The sequence below is a fragment of the Pholis gunnellus genome (genome assembly GCF_910591455.1).
Source record: "Pholis gunnellus genome assembly, chromosome: 4".
NCBI lineage: Eukaryota > Metazoa > Chordata > Actinopteri > Perciformes > Pholidae > Pholis > Pholis gunnellus.
This window is the reverse complement of record NC_136530.1, coordinates 1,647,880-1,666,657: the sequence shown is the minus strand read 5'-3', so window position 1 is coordinate 1,666,657 and position 18,778 is coordinate 1,647,880. Positions and strand designations below refer to the sequence as shown.

At 43.4% G+C, this 18,778-nt stretch overlaps 1 protein-coding gene across 1 annotated transcript in view; it reads left to right on the top strand.

The window, feature by feature from the left end:
• The first annotated feature begins 810 nt into the window (after window positions 1-810).
• Window positions 811-18,778, top strand: part of prdm5 (PR domain containing 5) — a 35,367-nt gene continuing 17,399 nt past the window's right edge. The window contains exons 1-12 of the mRNA XM_079157938.1: window positions 811-1,036; window positions 2,461-2,544; window positions 2,781-2,903; window positions 4,306-4,474; window positions 4,613-4,790; window positions 5,836-5,957; window positions 7,366-7,445; window positions 8,897-8,981; window positions 9,064-9,221; window positions 10,190-10,283; window positions 12,157-12,317; window positions 16,727-16,820. Coding sequence (XP_079014064.1) covers window positions 938-1,036; window positions 2,461-2,544; window positions 2,781-2,903; window positions 4,306-4,474; window positions 4,613-4,790; window positions 5,836-5,957; window positions 7,366-7,445; window positions 8,897-8,981; window positions 9,064-9,221; window positions 10,190-10,283; window positions 12,157-12,317; window positions 16,727-16,820 — 1,447 coding nt within the window. The 5' untranslated portion in view covers window positions 811-937. The remainder of the gene's footprint in view (window positions 1,037-2,460; window positions 2,545-2,780; window positions 2,904-4,305; window positions 4,475-4,612; window positions 4,791-5,835; window positions 5,958-7,365; window positions 7,446-8,896; window positions 8,982-9,063; window positions 9,222-10,189; window positions 10,284-12,156; window positions 12,318-16,726; window positions 16,821-18,778) is intronic.

The window sequence follows — 18,778 nt, the reverse complement described above, 5'->3', positions numbered from 1 at the left end:
CTGAGTGAGGGAAATGATGAAGTGCATCAGAGCTGCTGCGTAAGACATTTTACAGCAAGTATTTTACTCATATGATGTATGATGACAATGGAAATAACTCTCTAATATATTCAGATTATTAATCTATGATTAACTGTGATTTTGGCTCTGAAAGTCTTTAAGTAGTAAAACAATATTTAGTTCACATAAACTTGGCCAGTTCTCCTCAGATGTGTTGAGATAAATATATAATATTAGGGGTGTGGCGATATTGACGATAACCACCACAAATATTTATACTGTGGTATTAAAACACACATGCTAATATTGTGAAATGTAGACATACCGGTATGGTTACAGACTCTCTCCACCTCCCTACACTCATATATTCAGTGTAAATAAATGGCCAAAAAAGAGACAAAACACACAATAAAGTAAAAAAACATTTGATTGCATTATTGTCTTTTTATTGTCTTGGTGATTGATGCATGACAATAAACACAGTGTAAATAAGACATAACTCAAATTAATTACAAACCAGTTACTAAAGGATCTATTTTCACCCCCCAAAGAAATCATATCCAATAACTCATCAAACTAACCTGAGACTGCTATCATTGAGAAGACTTACTGTCAGTTCCAAAGTAACTATATGCATCGTTTGTGGTACTACTACAGTACTACTACAGTACTATGTGTGTACTACGAGAGTGAAGCGGACCGGATGAACCGACAGTAAAGGTAGCTTCTGGTTACAAACTTTGGACCAATCAGAGCGCCGCGTTGCTGTCCTGCAGCAGGAGCAGCAGAAGTTCAACCTGGAGCCGCTTCACGAGGACAAACAGACACTTTTATCTGCTGCTAAATCCAAACCGTCCAATGCCCACTACCTCGCGCTGTCACACCCGATAGCCAGCAACAGTTGTCACTGCAGGGAACGCGTGTTTTGTTCCGAGTGATGACAATGTTGGGTATGTACGTGCCAGACAGATTTTCCCTGAAAGCTTCAAAGGTCCAGGATGGAATCGGTCTTTACACGGCGAGGCGAGTGAAAAAGGTTTGTTGTTTCTGACTCGGCGACTTTGTAGCCGAGTTATGTTACTTTGTAGAAAGTGTTCTCAGCGTTCTAGATAGTTTTTCTGCTCGTCTTGTTTCCTCTGAAGTCTCTTCAGTGAGACTCGAACCCCGGGGCAGCTCTGACGTGATGTGCCACGTAGCTGCAGAGAACTCCAGTCGCTCCCCTCGCTTCTTCTACGTAACAATGTATTCATGTCGGCACCCAGAGAGGAAAGGGTTCGCGAGGCTGACTCGTGAAGCAACAAAGTAGCCCACAAAACTGTACACGACCGTTACACGCGAGCTGATTTGAAACGTTTTTGTTACTTCTTTCGTGAAGTTGCAGCGGTTTCCCTCTCAGCTGCTGTCAGACATGAGGAGGAGGAGGAGGCGCGTGAGTGTCAGCAGGATGAGCAGTTCTTCTCTTCATGTGTGCTGCTCTGCTGCTAGAAGACAGAAGGTTGAGGATGAACATGAATGCAACATGAAGTACAACATGAAGTACAACATGAAGTATACATTTTGACCACGCCCCCCCTCCCCCCCACCCCCCCCCCTGGATGTATGACTGTACAGTAGTGGAGGATGTACTCACATGGCTCCTTCAGTGGGGGGGACAGGGGGTCAGATCTGGTAGTAAAAGTACACTGTAAAGATATTTGACTGTATGTTTACTGTGAATTACAGTTACTTTAACGCTTTTACAGTACATTGTCGTAAAATGACAGATGGCATCAAACTATTGTGATGTAGCAGTATTTTGCTGTCGTAATACTGCATTGAACTGTGCTTTTACAGTAAAGAATGATAGAAGTACAGTATAGTAATCCCCCTACATTGATTTCACAAAACAGCGCAGTACAATTTTGTCAAATATCACAGTAAATGCCTGTAAAGTGCTAATAGTGTAATTTATTGTGAAATACTCGTTAAATCTCGTGAATATCTGAAAATTATTTACAGTCTAGTAATACCACAGTTTAGAAATACTCTTGTTACAAGTAAAAGTCTTGCATTTAAAACTTACTTTTACTCCAGTAAAAGTACTAAAGTATTAGCATCAAAATATACTTAAAGTAGTGATATTATTGGATTGTAATTATTGATGCGTTCATGTTGCAGCTGCTAAAGCACAGTCTTCTCTTTATCCATAATTATACGTCATTATGTGTTTGTTAATCATATTTTGTATTAATATTCTGAAAGTAAGCATTGTTGTCAAATATATAAATGTAGTGGAGGAGAAGTAGAAACTACTCAAGTGTAGAACAACAAGTACCTGAAATGTTCAAAACGTGATTGCGTATTTAAACGTGATTAAACCGCCTCACGTTCGCCCACAGTTAATGACAGTCCGCTGGAGGGAAAGATGTTTTCATTAAATTCATCCTGGATGTGTGTTTACGAACGTCGTTTGTTCTAAAGGGAGAAAAGTTCGGCCCGTTCGCAGGAGAGAAGAAGCTTCCCGTTGAGCTGGAGGAAAGCTCCGACACCCGGCTCATGTGGGAGGTGAATAAACATAAAACACACGTTACGTTCATCACATGACAGCAACATTTAATTAAACTGCAGATCAATTAACCACACGGCTGACTTAAAGGGACTCTCGTCTCATGTTGATGTAGTTATCTGTGGTGGCCACATTGGGAGGAGAACCAGCCTGTGCACACGATCAGGTGTTCAGATGTGTGAAGCCCAAACCCACGAGAGAAGAAGAAGACTTTGTTATTGTTTCTGTCTTCCAGGTCCGTGGCAGTAAAGGAGATGTGCTGTATATTCTGGATGCTAGTAACCCACGGCACGCCAACTGGCTGCGGTTTGTCCACCAGGCGCCTTCACAGGAGCAGAAGAACCTGGCAGCCATACAGGTAGATTTCCTCCCAGAGGACCATGAATCATCAAAAGAAAAGACTTAAAAAGACAGACTAGAAAGACAAGGATATGATAATCATCTGTGAGGACGGGCTTCTGTAAAGAGACCCCGAAGACACATATTTTCTTTACTTATAAAGGCAGAAAATGTTTGAATTTAGTTACATTTTCTTCATATTTATTAAGGGAAGACACTTCAGGTGAATACTGTAAAACAATTCACTCATAGACATCAGGAAACTTAATCAGTTGATTACCGACATTAAGACATTAAGACAGTTGTTTTTTGTGTTACAAGTTCTCTGAAATGTTATGTTTAAATATGCAAATGAGGTATTATCCAATGGTAACTTTTCGTGAATTCAGGAGAAATCTACAGACGTAAACAGACAAAAGTAGTAAAATAAAAACGCCTAAATGTGACTTTTAAACCAGGAAAACCAGCGAGATCTGAAAAGGTCAACAATGTAACTTTTGTTGTGTTTTCATTCTGTAAGACATCCCAGTTCAGTTTAACACGCGACATAAAAACTGAATAAGTTACAGTACGATGATCAGTGGTGAGGGACTGAACATTAACATCCTGCTGGATCTGAGACATTTCATCTCCTGCACGCTTGTGCCAAAGATAAAGCAGATTGTGGGGGGTTGGGGGGGGGGGGGGGGGGGGGGTTGGGGGGGGGGGATGAAGACGAGATGAACATGTCAGGTCTAAGGTCCAAGTTCCTGCCATTAATACCCCGATGCCTGACGTGATTGGTCGTTTAAAGGTCATCATGTGTGTTAAAGCTCTGCGTTCCATCAACAGTGACATTTATTGTGCAGCTTTCCTCTTCTTAATCATTATTTATGTATATTTACAATCCCACAGTTAAAACAAAATGACTTGTTTGATTTTTATTAGCGTGACCTTTGAGGACGAGGAAGTTAACGGCAACATTTTGAAGGGTTTGAGCTTTTGACCTGCGGCCTCAATCAGGCTGAGCAGACGGTCGTCTGGGTGGAATGAGTTCAACCTCCAGCTCCTCAGCTGCATCATCAACACTCACAGCTGATTCCTCCAGTCAGCTGCGTTCTTCTCACATTGTCAGGTTTCATTGTAAACAACCAATCAGAGTTTAAAATAATGTGATCATGGACATTAAAGTTATATTTGCTCCCTTGATTCTTTTGTGCTGATCCGATCTGTGACTCTGATCCGTGAGTTTTATGATCCGTTGCAACACTAATAGTTAATAACATACCATAATACTAACATGATACAAACATGAAAACATATTTATTTCGGTGTTCACGTTTTCCTTTTTTTCTTTTTATATGTTGAAAAGTTGTTGCCAATGAAAAAAAGCTGAAGGCCAAGAATTGTTTTTTCTCCGACCACGTTGTTGTCTCTCTCAGGACGGAGAGAACATCTTCTACCTGGCCGTGGACGACATCGAGACGGACACGGAGCTCCTGATCGGCTACCTGGACAGTGACATGGAGGAAGAGGAGGAGGAGGAAGAGGAGGAGGTCATCAGAGATGACGACGAAAACAGTAAAGAAGCTAAGCATCTTGTTGAAATGGGTACAGTGGAATTATCTAACGTAGAAAATGAATTCATCGGCTCCATTTCAAAGAAAAACAGACAGTGTTTGCCTCTCTGCTCATAGTGTGTGTGTGTGTGTGTGTGTGTGTGTGTGTGTGTGTGCCACATCTCTACAGAACTGGTCATAAAGAAGGAGGACCACCCCTGCTTGCTGTGTGAGAGCAGCTTCCCCAGTGAGGAGATCCTGGCCGCCCACCTCCAGAGTCTGCACCAGAGGCCCAGCACGGAGGAGAAGGAGTTCAAATGCAAGAACTGTGGCAAGAAGTTCCCCGTCAGACAGGCTCTGCAGCGCCAGTGGGTTCTCCGTTCCGTCACTGAACTCGTTGTGATAATGTAGTTTTACTGACCGGTGAAGTGTGTCAACAGCGAATTTGGGCATAGATTTAGGTTTTAAGGGTTTTCACTTCTTTGCTTCTTATACAATCAATGAATTCAGAGGGAGGAAGTCGCTGGTTCCACTAAAGGCAGAGGAGAGTTAGACGAGGAGATTGATACCACTCTCAATGTCGGTCCGTTCAACGTGGACTGGAGCCGGCAGCCAGTTAGCTTAGCTTAGCACAACGACTTGGAAACAGGTGGAAACACCGCTAGCCTGGCTCTGTGCGACGGCGACATAATCCACCTCAAAGCTCACTAGTTAAAGCGAGGGTTGGTTGTCATGATACCATACAATACAAACCCTCCATACAACCCACAAATCCACAGTTTTCCAATCTTCATGCTAATCTAAGATCACCGTGTGTTCTTTACAGGTTAAAGCTGTTTCCCTGTTAACTACCAAATGCTAAGCTAAGCTAACCTTTGTACAGATTAGATATAGCTATGTCCCCCTGTGTTTAGTCACTATGCTAAGCTAAACTAACCTTTTGTATGGATTAAAGATAGCTCTTCCCCTCCGTTTCGTAGTCGTTATGCTAAGCTAGGCTAACCGTCTCCTGGCTGCAGCTTTATATATTTAACCCTCCGCAAGAAGAAATGAATGAAGATGATGAATGTATTTTTCCTCGACATACATTTCGAGGAAAAACCTGATAATTATTTAAATTAATTGATCAATTTAATTGACTGTTCTTTCGCCGTCGGCCTCGTCTGTTGCTGCTCTGAATCCTCCTCCAGTGTTCTGCATTGTTCCGAGTCTCTGGACCCGTCAGGCGACTCTAAAGCCCACCAGTGCTCCCTCTGCCACAACAGCTTCGGCTCCATATCCAGGTAACACAGGATGTTCATTACCTGCAAACAGAAACAAAGTACACATGCTAGTTTATTTCCTACAGCGAGATAACGCTCTCTCTTCTTCTTCTGGTGTCCTGTGTGTGTGTGTGTGTGTGTGTGTGTGCAGCTTTGAGCAGCATAAGGAAGCCTGTAAAGGAGACGCCCGGTTCATCTGTAAAGCAGAGAGCTGTGGCAAGAGATTCAAGAGCAAGGACGCTCTGAAGAAGCACAAAGGAAACGTCCACACGGGTTCGTCTCCTCTTCTGTCTCGCACACATTTCTATTTCTTCTCTTTTTTTTTCCTCCATCCAAACGTCACGTGATGAAGTTAATCGTCCGTCCGCAGCCTCAGCACTCGAGGAACTTGCAGTCACAGTGCTCGACCTCGATCAGTTAAAATCTCTGCGATGTTGAGACGCGTCTCTAATTACTTGCGCTACATAATTGCTGACCTGTGTGTTCTGGGGCGGCTCGCTCCTTTACATAATTGGACTTCCACAGCTATTTATGATGGGATGTAGGGCAGCCGGGGATCTGAGCCGCCTCGCACCAGAATCAAGTATCAACCCGAGAGTAAGACGCTCATCTCAGAGGCTGATGATCCGGCTCTTTATGTTCCACCAATGTGGTCGGGACGAGGGCTGTGTGTCTGTGTGTGTGTGTGTGTGTGTGTGTGTGTGTGTCTGTGTCTGTGTGTGTGTGTGTGTGTGTGTGTGGGCGAGGGAGGAAGTGGATCAGACTCGTCAGATGTGGGTCATGCGATTCAGTTCCAGATAAGTGGACCAAAATGGTGGGACGATAAAAAGAGTGGAGCGTCCAGTAAAAACTCTTTTTATGACGCTCACGTCTTTAATGCATCATAATGTTTTATAATCCGCTTTTAGCACTTTATAATTAAAGTTATAAGCTATCATATATATTCATAATAACGCTCTATAAAGGATCATAGTGTACTATAATTCCCACATTATGATCTGTTTTATAATAAATTATAATCACAGTTTTAATATTATAATTTAGTCTGAGGGGTCAAAATACTGTTAAATCTATGCACGAACAAAATGTCCTTATAATGCATTATATAAATATTATAATGTATTATATAAATATTATAACGTATTACAACCATGGGAATTATAACACACTATGATTGTTGCAATAATAACATTTGAGTGACCAGAAGTGATGAAGTATGACGATAACGGATCTTTATATAAGTCTTTATAAAATGCTTTAAATGAGTTTTTATTATTGTTATATTGCATTATGAATATTTATGAGTGCTTATAGATAGAATTAGTCCAGCCTGATCTCACGGGAAGGTGTTTAATTAAACAGCACTCAAATAAATGGCTTAAAGTACGTTCAGAACAGGAAGTCATCAGTTTAAATTACAGTCGGTACTGAGTTGTGTTTGAATGACACGCAGAAAGCAAGAAGGTCGATCTCATTGGCCGCTGAATGATCGTCGTGTGATTCATGCGTTTCTATGGAGCTATGAGCAGTTTATAACACATGATGGTGTTTGTGATGCAGCGTAGACGTGATGTCACCGCTCTTCTTCCTGTGGCTGTGTGATGATCGCTCACTCTATCAGTCCAGCAGGTCAGGTTTGGTCATTTTTCACACGTTTTGTTTTTTCTTCTTTCCTTTCCAGGGAGCGCACGTCGGAAGCTCACGTGCACCATATGCAACAGGAAGTGCTCGTCGTCTCTGAACCTACAGGAGCACAGAAAGGTGAGGAGGCGTTGCTTTAGATCCCGCTCAGCAGCAACCAGACGCTTTGATCTCGGAGGATCCGTTCTCAGGCCGAGTGGTTGCTGATGCATTCTGGGTGACAAAGAGCAGAGGGGAGCTCCCCCCACAGAAGAGGCAGACAATGTTACACTCATTTGTGCACAAACTAGTCTAACACATGAAGTTCTTTTACATGGAGTGATGCAGGTTAAAGTCCTGATGCACCGATACCCAAACAGCTGCATCAGGCAGCGCTGATGATGGTGCCGATCCATTTCATTAAATTCTATGTTTATATGCTATAAACATTATAAACTGGGAGAGTCCAACAGGAAGCTAGCCTCCACAAACAGCCAATGGGATTCCTCCGTTGTATTCTGGATTATTGTAGAAGCTAATCTGAACGTTTATGATGCATCATCAAGATAATCTTCTCAAAACCAGAAACACATTAAAACAAAACACTGCTTTAGAGACGAGGGAACAGGACTCATGTCTGCAGCATTCTGAACTCTCATCTGGGTCTCAAACTACGTCACGTTGGGTCCTTTCATTTGAAAGGTGTGCGAGGTTTCAATAAACTTACATGCAATTAATATATTAGTATCAGATAATTAGCCAGAAGACATTAAATCTAGTCCAAGCTGTGCTGGTTTAATGTGATTCAGAGGAACATCTCTAGAGAACCGTGTTCTTCTTCTTCATGGACTCCTTGTTGTTGATTATCCCTGCTGGTGATTGTGAACCCTTAATTGTCTTTTGTCATCATCTGTCATCCAGATGAGTCAACCCGGCGTTATTCATCACAAAGCCTCCAAACGGTGTAAAGTCACCTAGAAGTTGTGCCGTAGTCGAGCATCGTTTAACACTTCAGCTGTCTCTGAGTCAGTGTTCTCCTCTCTCACACCTTTCTAAACGGGCGTCTGTAATATTCCTGCGGCACCTCTTCATTATGTAGCTCATGACGGCAGAAATGATCTGCACTTTTTTTTATCTGTTTCTATAAATTTAGATCTGATTTTTTTTATTTAACACATTTAATAAAGCTGCTCAGAATGACTGAGTGTCATAACGAATGTGCCACATATTGTATTCTTACAGCTTCCATCGCAGACGTTCTCACAGAGGAGCAATCACAAGTGGCCGTAATGACTCGTTTGGCCTCTGAAGCAGCTTAAATGTGCCGTTATCATCGTTTAGCTGAACAAGCGTTTTTGCAGCAGCGGCCGTGACGAGAGGAGCTGCTCGGCATTAGCTTCGGCTGTTGTAGCCGTACGGAGGAGCCTCGCTCTGAAGCAGAGGATTGGAACTTTTCATCACTTTAATTGCTTTTCTGTCAGAAGACATCAGTCTAATGCAAACGGACGAGATGTAGTTTGTGTTGGCCGTGGACTTTTACGTGATCTTCACCTTCAGTTTAACTTTAACGCTCTTTACTTGTTTTGTTGCAGGTTCATGAAGTACTCGACTGCCACGCGTGTGACAAGAAGTTCATCTCCACGAACCAGCTGAAGCGTCACATGATCACACACTCGGGTAAGCAGACGGGTCATTGAAGGCGTCGCCTCTGAACCGTCCTCTCCGCTCACCGCCGTGCGTCTGTGTTTTATGAATGCAGAGAAGCGACCGTACACCTGCGAGATCTGCAGCCGCTCCTTCAAGCGCCTGGACCAGGTGACCGCTCACAAGATCATCCACAGCGAGGACAAACCCTACAAATGCAAGCTGTGCGGGAAAGAGTTCGCCCACCGGAACGTCTACAAGAACCACAAGAAGGTGAGCAGACGTCACGCGTCGACCCTTCCGAACCCCGAAACCCCGAAACCCCGAAACCCCTCCAGCAGGGAGTGAAACGCGTGTTTTCACCAAAAAACGACAGCGTTTATCACGGCCAGAAGCCGGTTAATATGTCAGGATCGTAACGGGTTTCATCTCTCAGATGGTCCTTGAACACATCATGTGCGACAAACGCTTCTGTCAGAAAAAGCAATCGAAACAAAGCTCATTGTGTTATTTTAACAAAAACAATTTTATTCTACACGTTTCATTATAAATGTCTCTAATAAACAGTTCACTTTAACCAGACTGTGTGAAAACATTAAAGTGTGAAACTATGAAGTCATGATTGATTCATCTGAGACCAGCAGTCATGTGACCACAAGAGAGGAGACACTGAACTACAGGAAGAGGAGAGGAGAGGAGGAGAGGAGAGAGGAGAGGAGAGGAGAGGAGAGGAGAGGAGAGGAGAGAGGATGTAGAAATGTATATAGATCAATATTTATAACGTGTAGAGCCTCCATCACAGGTACCACGTGTCACACAAGAAACGTTGGATCTATAGATTCCATTGTTTTTGTCAAAGAAATTCAAATTGCATTTTATTTATTTATTTTTATGATTGATGTCATTGTAACTGTGTTATTATGCGGAAAAGACATGTTCTAGTTCCCTCTACTTCTAGGTGCAGGACTTTATATTATATCATAATATTATATTATAATATAATATAATATAATATTATATTATATAACACAGCTGCCTGCGGTTCAGAGGGTTGTTGACCCGTCTTCATAGGCTGATTTCTGAGAGGAGATATTGATTGAAAGGCTGGTTTCTGTGGGGTCTCTGGCTCCGCCCCCCCGATGGACCCCATGTTTACTTCTGGGATTGAGGTGTCACTCTGAGATAGATAGGTCTGCTCGTCCTGCCTTCACCTCCATTAAAGAAGCTTCATCTCTCTGCAGACGCACTCTGAGGAGAGACCCTTCCAGTGTGAGGAGTGCAAAGCTCTGTTCCGCACGCCCTTCTCTCTGCAGCGCCACCTCCTCATCCACAACAGTGAGTATCCTGCAGTCACAGCACCACAAACACCTTCAACAGGGAACGTTAACATGTCAAGAAGGTTATTACTATGACGTTTACAATGATGATGACTTCATCCCTCCTGTAGTTTGATTACATCCCTCATATCTCACATCTCACAGGAGGAGGAACTCCTCCGTACCGCTGTGGATATTTCCATTAATATTATTAAACCATAACTCTACCGAACGTCTCACTAGAGACTAGGAGCGTTCAGCGTCCATATCAGGAAACCTTTCTCCCCTCGACCTGAGCCCGATAACAAAGAGATCGTAGAAGCTGGAGGCGTTTCCGGCCGTCTAACACCGGGACACCGTCTCAGGTTCTAGACGCGATGTGTTCATTTCACTGCAGGCGAGAGAGCCGAACGAGTCCGTCTCTGTGAGTCGCTGTTGGAGCGATCGTCTCTCAGTTGATTTTATATTATCTTCCTAAATGTCTCCTGCTGTCGTTCTGTGAGTTTTGTTTGTTCGAGTGTTCAACAAACACAAAAATCAAACTCTCCGTAAATCGCTTGTTTCAAATTGATCAGCGCCGCCTGTTCACCAGGTTTGATTATTGGAACAATCCAAACCTACACAAGTCTACACAAGTTTCACACACGTCGTCTAACCACAAAACTCAACTCCTGGTTCCAGGAGAAGTGAAATATGATCATTTATCATTGTAAGGGAATCGTGTCGTGATTAAATCACATATACAGACGACGTGGTGCACAATTACAAACGCTCAGTGACTCACTTTTGTCAGAAAATCTGACTTGAGTTCTGGGAAAGTATATTTAAACTCTGTGTTCGTGAGAATGCACGTAAGCATAGTTTGTCTCAGGCTTCATCATGTGGTTTCTTCATATCGACTTTTTTATTTGTTAAATGACCAGAAAACATCCTTTATCGTCACGTATATATCGTTATCAAGGTATGAAATCGGACCAGCGTGGCGTTTTGCTTTGCATGCTGGGAATCCTTATTTGCTGAGCCCCGACTGAAGAACAGACCCGTTCGTATCTGCGGTTCTTTCCCAAATGAACCGCGCTCGGCTCCTCTATGTGGGCTTTCCTCTGCGTTTTGGGACCTTGAGAACAATCCTGAGTGTATAAATTAATCAGCGCTCACGCACGGCTGAAACCCGGCTGAAGTATTAATGAACTCTGTGAGCGAGGGCGTCGTTCACGTTAATTATCATCAAGTGAATGTTTGGATTTGATTAAAAAAAATCAAACACGATGGACCTCGGCTTTCGACGGTGTTCCAGTTTATTGAGCTGACCGTCATCGGGCCTCTGTAACAGCACACACACACACACACACACACACACACACACAGCAAACTGTGGAAATTGAATGATCTCCATATAATGGAAACAACTACTTTCCAACAATGGAGGCCGTTGTGCGGAGACAGAGAGCGGCGGAGGCGTGAAGGGAAACATCAGGCAGCGCTCTGTGAACAGCTGAGATTGTGTCCGTCTGCTTTTAGTGCTTGTCAGTGGAATGATTAATACAGTATGGCGTTTTTTTGTTTTTTTGGCACTGTAAAAAAAAAGAAAAGAAGCATTTTGACGTTCCGATGAAACACATGGCGGAGCGGTTAGTCGTTCTGTTTCCCCCGGGATGTGTTCAGCTACAGATGCACGATAAAGGGCGACTTCTGCTGGAAGAAACCCAGAACCAGACCTTTCTAAAGACCATTGTTCGGGTTTGTCTGGCGCAGTGAAACGGCCTCTTTGTGCTTTTTTTCTCGCCTCACAATCGCTCCGGTGAAATTGGGTCTCCCTCTCGCTGTGCGTGATGACTGTGTGTTCAATAGAAGGCTCTTCCTTAATGTCCCTCTTGTCCTTGTCGCCACAGGTGAGAGGACGTTCAAGTGCGACCAGTGCGACGCCACCTTCAAGAGGAAGGACACGCTCAACGTCCACATCCAGGTGGTGCACGACGGACACAAGAAGTACAAGTGCGACCTGTGTGAGAAGGCCTTCGTCACTCCGTCCGTCCTCAAGAGCCACAAGAAGGTGAGTGAAAAAAAGAAAGAGCCAGACGACCTCGATCTCAGGCGGTGATTGCATGTCTGCAGCCGCCGCTGCTGCTGCTTTGTCCCCAAAATCCAGTTCAAGCTGCACTTTACAGACGGTTCAAACCCAACAGTTAGAAAACAGCTTATGAAAGCTCGCAGAACGAGGTCGATCTCGCACCAAACTACAGAAAGTTGTAAGAATATACTTTTCATCATCAATCTGGTCTCACGATCAATGTGAAGGGGATGAAATTACAGAACATGTATTTCAGCCAAATGCTTCCGTTGTGTCCCGTCTAGTGTGAAGCTCAGTGTCTCACAGCTCACTGATTAAAACTCTGGTTACACGTCTGAGGATCAGACACAGGAGAACAATTAGATGCTTCAGAAACAGGAGGTGTTAAAAATATTTAGTAAATATTAATATTTATCAGCCAAATAACAGTTTACAGCATATTCAACCTTTATTTCTTTATAACACATTTAATACTTCTTTACAGGGTTTGTATGAAGGTAATAAAGTAGTTATATATTACAACCCCTCCTCTCTATAGTGGAGCTTGGTTCATATCTCTGAGTCTGTGTTTAAAGCAGCTCATAGAGAACAAACGCCTCCGTTCAACTCGACGGGTCGCACGACGGCAACACGTGCGAGTATGAACAAAGATTTACACACGAGACCAATAAAAGACACGAAAATGCAAAATACTCAAACATTTCACGTTTATACTGTTCGTACTGGCAGAGATGCAGATTTGCGACAGTTGCAACACTTTTTCAATAAACACTTTGAATAGATTCAACCACCAGAGTCCTGTTGATCGGAGCAGATATGTTCTGGAGTTTCCTTTTAGTGAAATGAGTGGATTTGAGTTCCCTCTGGCAAACAGGGCTTTTATTGTGAAAGGTAAGAACTGAAGGTTTGTTCGGACTACTTCAGCCTCAGTGTTGTTGCCCAACATACACTACCGTTCAAAGGTTTGGGGTCACCCAGACAATTTCGTGTCAATTTTCAGTTTCTTCGCAATGTCTCTCATGGAATAGCTTCATTTCTAAGAACAAGAACAGACGGAGAGTTTCACATGAAAGTTCTCTTTTTCTGGCCATGTTGAGAGTAGAATCCAACCCACAAATGTGATGCTGCAGATACTCAACTAGCTCAAAGGAAGGCCAGTTTATAGCTTCTCTCACCAGCACAACTGTTTTCAAGGGTTTTCTAATCATCAGTTAGTCTTCTAAGGCGATTAGAACTCTGGAGTGATAGTTGCTGGAAATGGGCCTCTATACACCGATGTAGGTATTTCATTAAAAACCAGACGTTTCCACCTAGAATAGTCATTAACCACATTAACAATGTATAGAGTGTATTTCTGATTAATTTAATGTTATCTTCATTGAAAGAAACAGTGCTTTTCTTTGAGAAATAAGGACATTTCTAACTGACCCCAAACTTTTGAAGGTAGAGTAGTTCACATTCTGAATATGTCAGTTCAGCACAACGGGCAGCGAACGCTCAGAAAAAAACAAGTTGTTCTGGAAAAGAACCCAACTTTTCTCTTTGCCGCCTAATATTCAGGTTTCCATCTCAAAGAGCGCTTTGACATGTGGATTAACGGCAGGAACAGAACGCCCCCGGTGAGCCGGCTGTAACATCTTGGACGTCCGTCCCGAACCGCTGCTGCCCATGAAAGGCTTAGAAATCAATTCTCCGTTGATTAGAAATGGCAGTTAGTCCATTAGCTCCGCAGGGTTTCAAAGCCCAACGAACAGATCTCGCCGAAGATTACGAGCCCCGAATCTGACGACGTCCGGTGTGGTTACGGGTCCAGATTGAAGCCAAGCAGCTTCTTGGCAACAGGGCAAAAAGAAAAAATGTCTTGGGAGGGTTTTGTCTCCGAACAGTCGGGCTGAAGACAGGCGAGCCGAACCCGTCTCGCTGCTTACGGGGTCCGGAGGGCCGCTGAGAGATCTGATCCTGATCAAAGCCAGACCGCTGAGGAGACGACAGCTCGCTGGCCGTGTTTACATGTTGAGGTCTTACTCGCTGCACACCTCCATACGACAGAAAGGTAAAGATAAGCATCTGATCCAGGGTTCAGAGTTTACTGACGTTATTCTGAGTCGAGCTGCCGTTAAACAGTTCTCTCTGTAGATAAATCTGACTTTTATGTATTCAATGAATCAATGAAATCATACCACAGGGTATCGTAGGTACATCAGTGAAATAAAGAACCATCGGAGGAAGAAACAAGAGAAAAATATGAATCACACAAAGACGCCAGATGTGCAATTCATAGCAATATTTATATTTATTTATGCTCATTAGGAGCAAATTTAGCTTTTTTCTCGTTAATGTACAAATTTAATTTCAGAAATTTTCAGAAATTTCAGAAATTCTTGTTTTTTATCCTCTGAATATCCCCTTCACCCCCGACTCAGACATCTTATTTTAACTTGCAATAAATCGTAAAATACTTTGAAAATAGTAAAAAAAAAAATGCAAAGATGACATTTTAAAATGCTTAACCCGACCAAAAGCAAGAATATCTCACACGTTTAACGATAGATGACAGAGTGAGGCAGCAGAGTGTCTGTGACCAGCAATTATGAGAAATCGATTATTAAAATAGTTTCCTGCTGAAGTCGGGACAGAACGGAGCAGCAGCTGCTGCTGAGAATGAACAGTAGTGCTGTCTGTCCAGACCCGAGCTATTCATGGAGCGCTCTTGTGTTACCGGCAATGCTTTCTCCTCAGTGTTATATGAGAGTGTGTGTGTGTGTGTGTGTGTGTGTGTGTGTGTGTGCATGTATTGTATGTTTTGTACCAGATAAATCTCACCTCCAGAAGAAATTCACCCATGAGTGAAAATTACAGCAGTTTTTGAGTAGTTACAGGCACACAGATCAATTATATATATATATATAGATACATAGATATATATGTATCTATATATATCTATATATATATAGATATAAACAACGTATAATAACTCCTAATAAATGAGGTTCCTATGTGACCCTGCTGGCTGTCGGCGTGTGAAGCGGTGATGTTTCCTCTGTTGCACAAACAGCTAAATAAATAACGCTGCTCCATCTGGGACACATGTGCTCCTATGCATGTGGACCTGTTTGTGTGTGTGTATGTGTGTGTGTGTGTGTGTGTGTGTGTGTGTGTGTGTTAATGTGCATGTGGAGCCTTTGTAAGGAAACACCCGAGGTGTCAGAGGGACACAGTGGGGGGGTTCCTGTATTGTTGTACTGCTGTTGAAACTGTCGCTCCGAGTTTGAGCCTCTCATTCTCTGACGATTATTTTGGGGGAATCTATAACAGGCCAGGAGGAGGAATTCAGGGCGAGGAGGGAGGGAAGGAGAGGAGGGAAGGAGAGGAGGAAGAGCCCACATGTTTCTTCCTCTCTGTTTGCATGTGCGGCCCGTGTGAGCCCACAGAGCTCAACGCTGTGGAGGAGGAGGAGGAGGAGGAGGAGGAGGAGGAGGAGGAGGAGGAGGAGGAGGAGGAGGAGGAGGAGGAGGAGGAGGATGCATACGTGCACCCTGGCCTTTACTCCCCCGGGCTTTGGACCCGGCACGGTCTGTGTGCTTTGATGCCGGCTTCAGTGGATCCGCCGTCACGTGAACACGTGCATCTCCGTCCTCTGAGCGTTATCGGAGGAAACGGCAGTTAGTTTATTCTTCACATCAGTCGGACGGCGCAGATCGAATTAAAGCTGCCAGAGCGAGCGTTTAAAGGGTCCGTCTAGATCCTGGAGATGCTTTTATCCAGGAAACAAAACACCAGAATCAGATCATGTTTTTATGAATGGCTTGAAGAGGCCGTAGAGCTGCACAATATATAGAGCATATTTTCACAATAAAAGCATCGCGAAAGACTGCGATGGTGCAGCATTAAATATAAAGAAAACACAAATCTACATTCAATCTGTTCATAAGAGAATCATTTCCTTTCATTTGTTGTATTTTAGCAGCAGAACGGAAGAACTGAGAACACTTTGATTTGACTTTGTTTGTTTATCACGATGTGATCTCATAGCTCATCTTTTCCTCATCAGGCTGCACGACGAGGCCGACATCTTCTGTCTCAATAAAGGTCATTAGTATCTCTCAAACACGTGTTCTGATAGTTCAACACATAGATTTCTTTACCATTGTGTGATTAAATACTCGACTTTAGTGCAGAAAAATCAGATTTTCTGAGACATGTATCACGATATCTGTACGACTCCGACGATAAACGATCTTCCAGCTCGACCTCGATGCTCAGTTTAGAGTTTAACTTCCACAGTCGATCACATTTGACTGTTTCATGTCGGACGGACGTGAGGATGAATGTCACACATGTTTTTCTTATTCCCTTCTTATATTTTTTCTGTTATTTACTTCCTCTGATAGACGCACACGGGAGAAAAGGAGAAGATCTGTCCGTACTGCGGACAGAAGTTCGCCAGCAACGGCACGCTGAGGGTCCACATCCGCAGCCACACAGGTCAGTGCTCCTCCAGACGCCAACGCTTTGTTGCATCCGCCGTCCTCCAGCTGCTGCACGGACAGATGCTGAGTATAACATCTCCATGCAGCTCAATGCTGCGAAGCTCATTTTGTCGTGTGCTTCGTCTCTACGTCGGCATCAGGGTCACTCTCTGCATGTTGAAGATGAGGGCGGAGATCAGACGCCTCGTCTTGTATGTTTTTTAGCATTTTGCAATGACGCCCGGCTGTGACCACCTTCACACCTGCTCACTGCCAACAGACGGAGGAGTCAAACTCACTGAGAGGAAGTGAACAAAAAGTCTTTTCAAACAAAGGAAGACAAAAGAAAACACACACCAGGCAAGACCTGAGTAAAGGTCGGTTCCCCAAAAACCACCAGACCAACTGGCTCAGACTCACACTCCGACTAAACACGACGGACAGGTGACACCAATCAGGGCGGGGCAGGCAATCAAAAAGGCGGGAAAACACACAAAGACAGGAAGTAAAACCAAACATGACACACTTACAAAATCAAACAGGAAAGAATCTACAAAATATCCTCACTTTCTTTATAAAAATGAATCCAAGTCCATTGTTCACTGCCTGTTAACGGACATAAACAACATGTTCTCTTCTATCTGCACCGTGCTGTTGGGTACGCTTGTTTTCGTTACCTTGCTGGCTACAAAATAAAAGCCCTTCCTTCCTCTGACAGACTGCTCACAGTCTCTCAGAGCTCTGATCAGATGAATGACACACAATTTATCTTTTATTCCACCAGCCTGCTTTCTACACACATAACATTCATCCTGCTGAGAGGAGACAAATATCACAGACGCCGGCTCATTTCAGTGACTGGAGCGAATAAAAGTATGAACTATTTATTGCAGTTTTTGTGGTATTAAAAAGGTTCCACGGTGCTGCAGCGCCGCTCGCTCCGGTCTTTGCTCTGCCACAGAAAATAGAGCCCTGGATGTTCATTAAACTGCCTTAAACTGGAAAACTACACATTCCTGTGTGTTTCCTTACCAACAGACTGGTGCAGAGACCTGGCACACACACACACACACAAACGCACACACACACACACACACACACACACACACACACACACACACACACACACACACACACACACACGCTCACACACACACACACACTTCTTGGACTCTACACTCCCTCCCTCGATTCCTCTCCTACTGGACTTCACTCTCTGGTGTTCTCTCCACATCGTCCTGTTGTTGGTTATTTTAGGATTAGAAACAGTCAGTCGGGTGGTAAACATTAAGACTCTGAGTCCATTCACTCCTTCAAAAAATCGATTTAAAAGAAATATTTTTCTCCTTCAAAAGAGCCTCAATATTTATACCGAGTGGCGTAAAAACCCGACACCGTGCTGCGTAATATTCTGAATATTTTGACATCGCACAGGAGAAACACAAAGCTGTGTCCAACATCATTGTGTGATTATTTTGCGCACAATACATTTTTTTAATCGGAAAGTTTCTAATAAATAGAAAACAATTTAATTGATGTAACACGGAGCGTTTACATTTGTTTTATAACTCGAACTTGTTCTTAAAAGACTGAGAATTGAGAAACACTAAAGAACATTTGAGTGTTTATTTGTTGCCTTTGTGACTTCACATTATCATCAGTTTGATTCGATTTCATTGATTTGGAATTTAAAACCCCGACAACTCAGAAGAGTATCGTGACATGAAATCATCCCAGAGGACAAAATAATATATAATTCCAAAGCGGTCCATAGATCCAAACCTCTAACATTCTGTGTTCCAGTCGTGCTTCAGTCGCTCCATTTCTTGATTCCATGAGACACTTAAATCATTCGTGTTTCCTGTCAGGTGTCGACAAGATTAGTGTGTCAAAATGTGAGTGTGTGTGTGTGTGTGTGTGTGTGTTTGAGTGGCGGCAGGACGGTGGTCCTACCACACTCTGTCAACAGCCTCC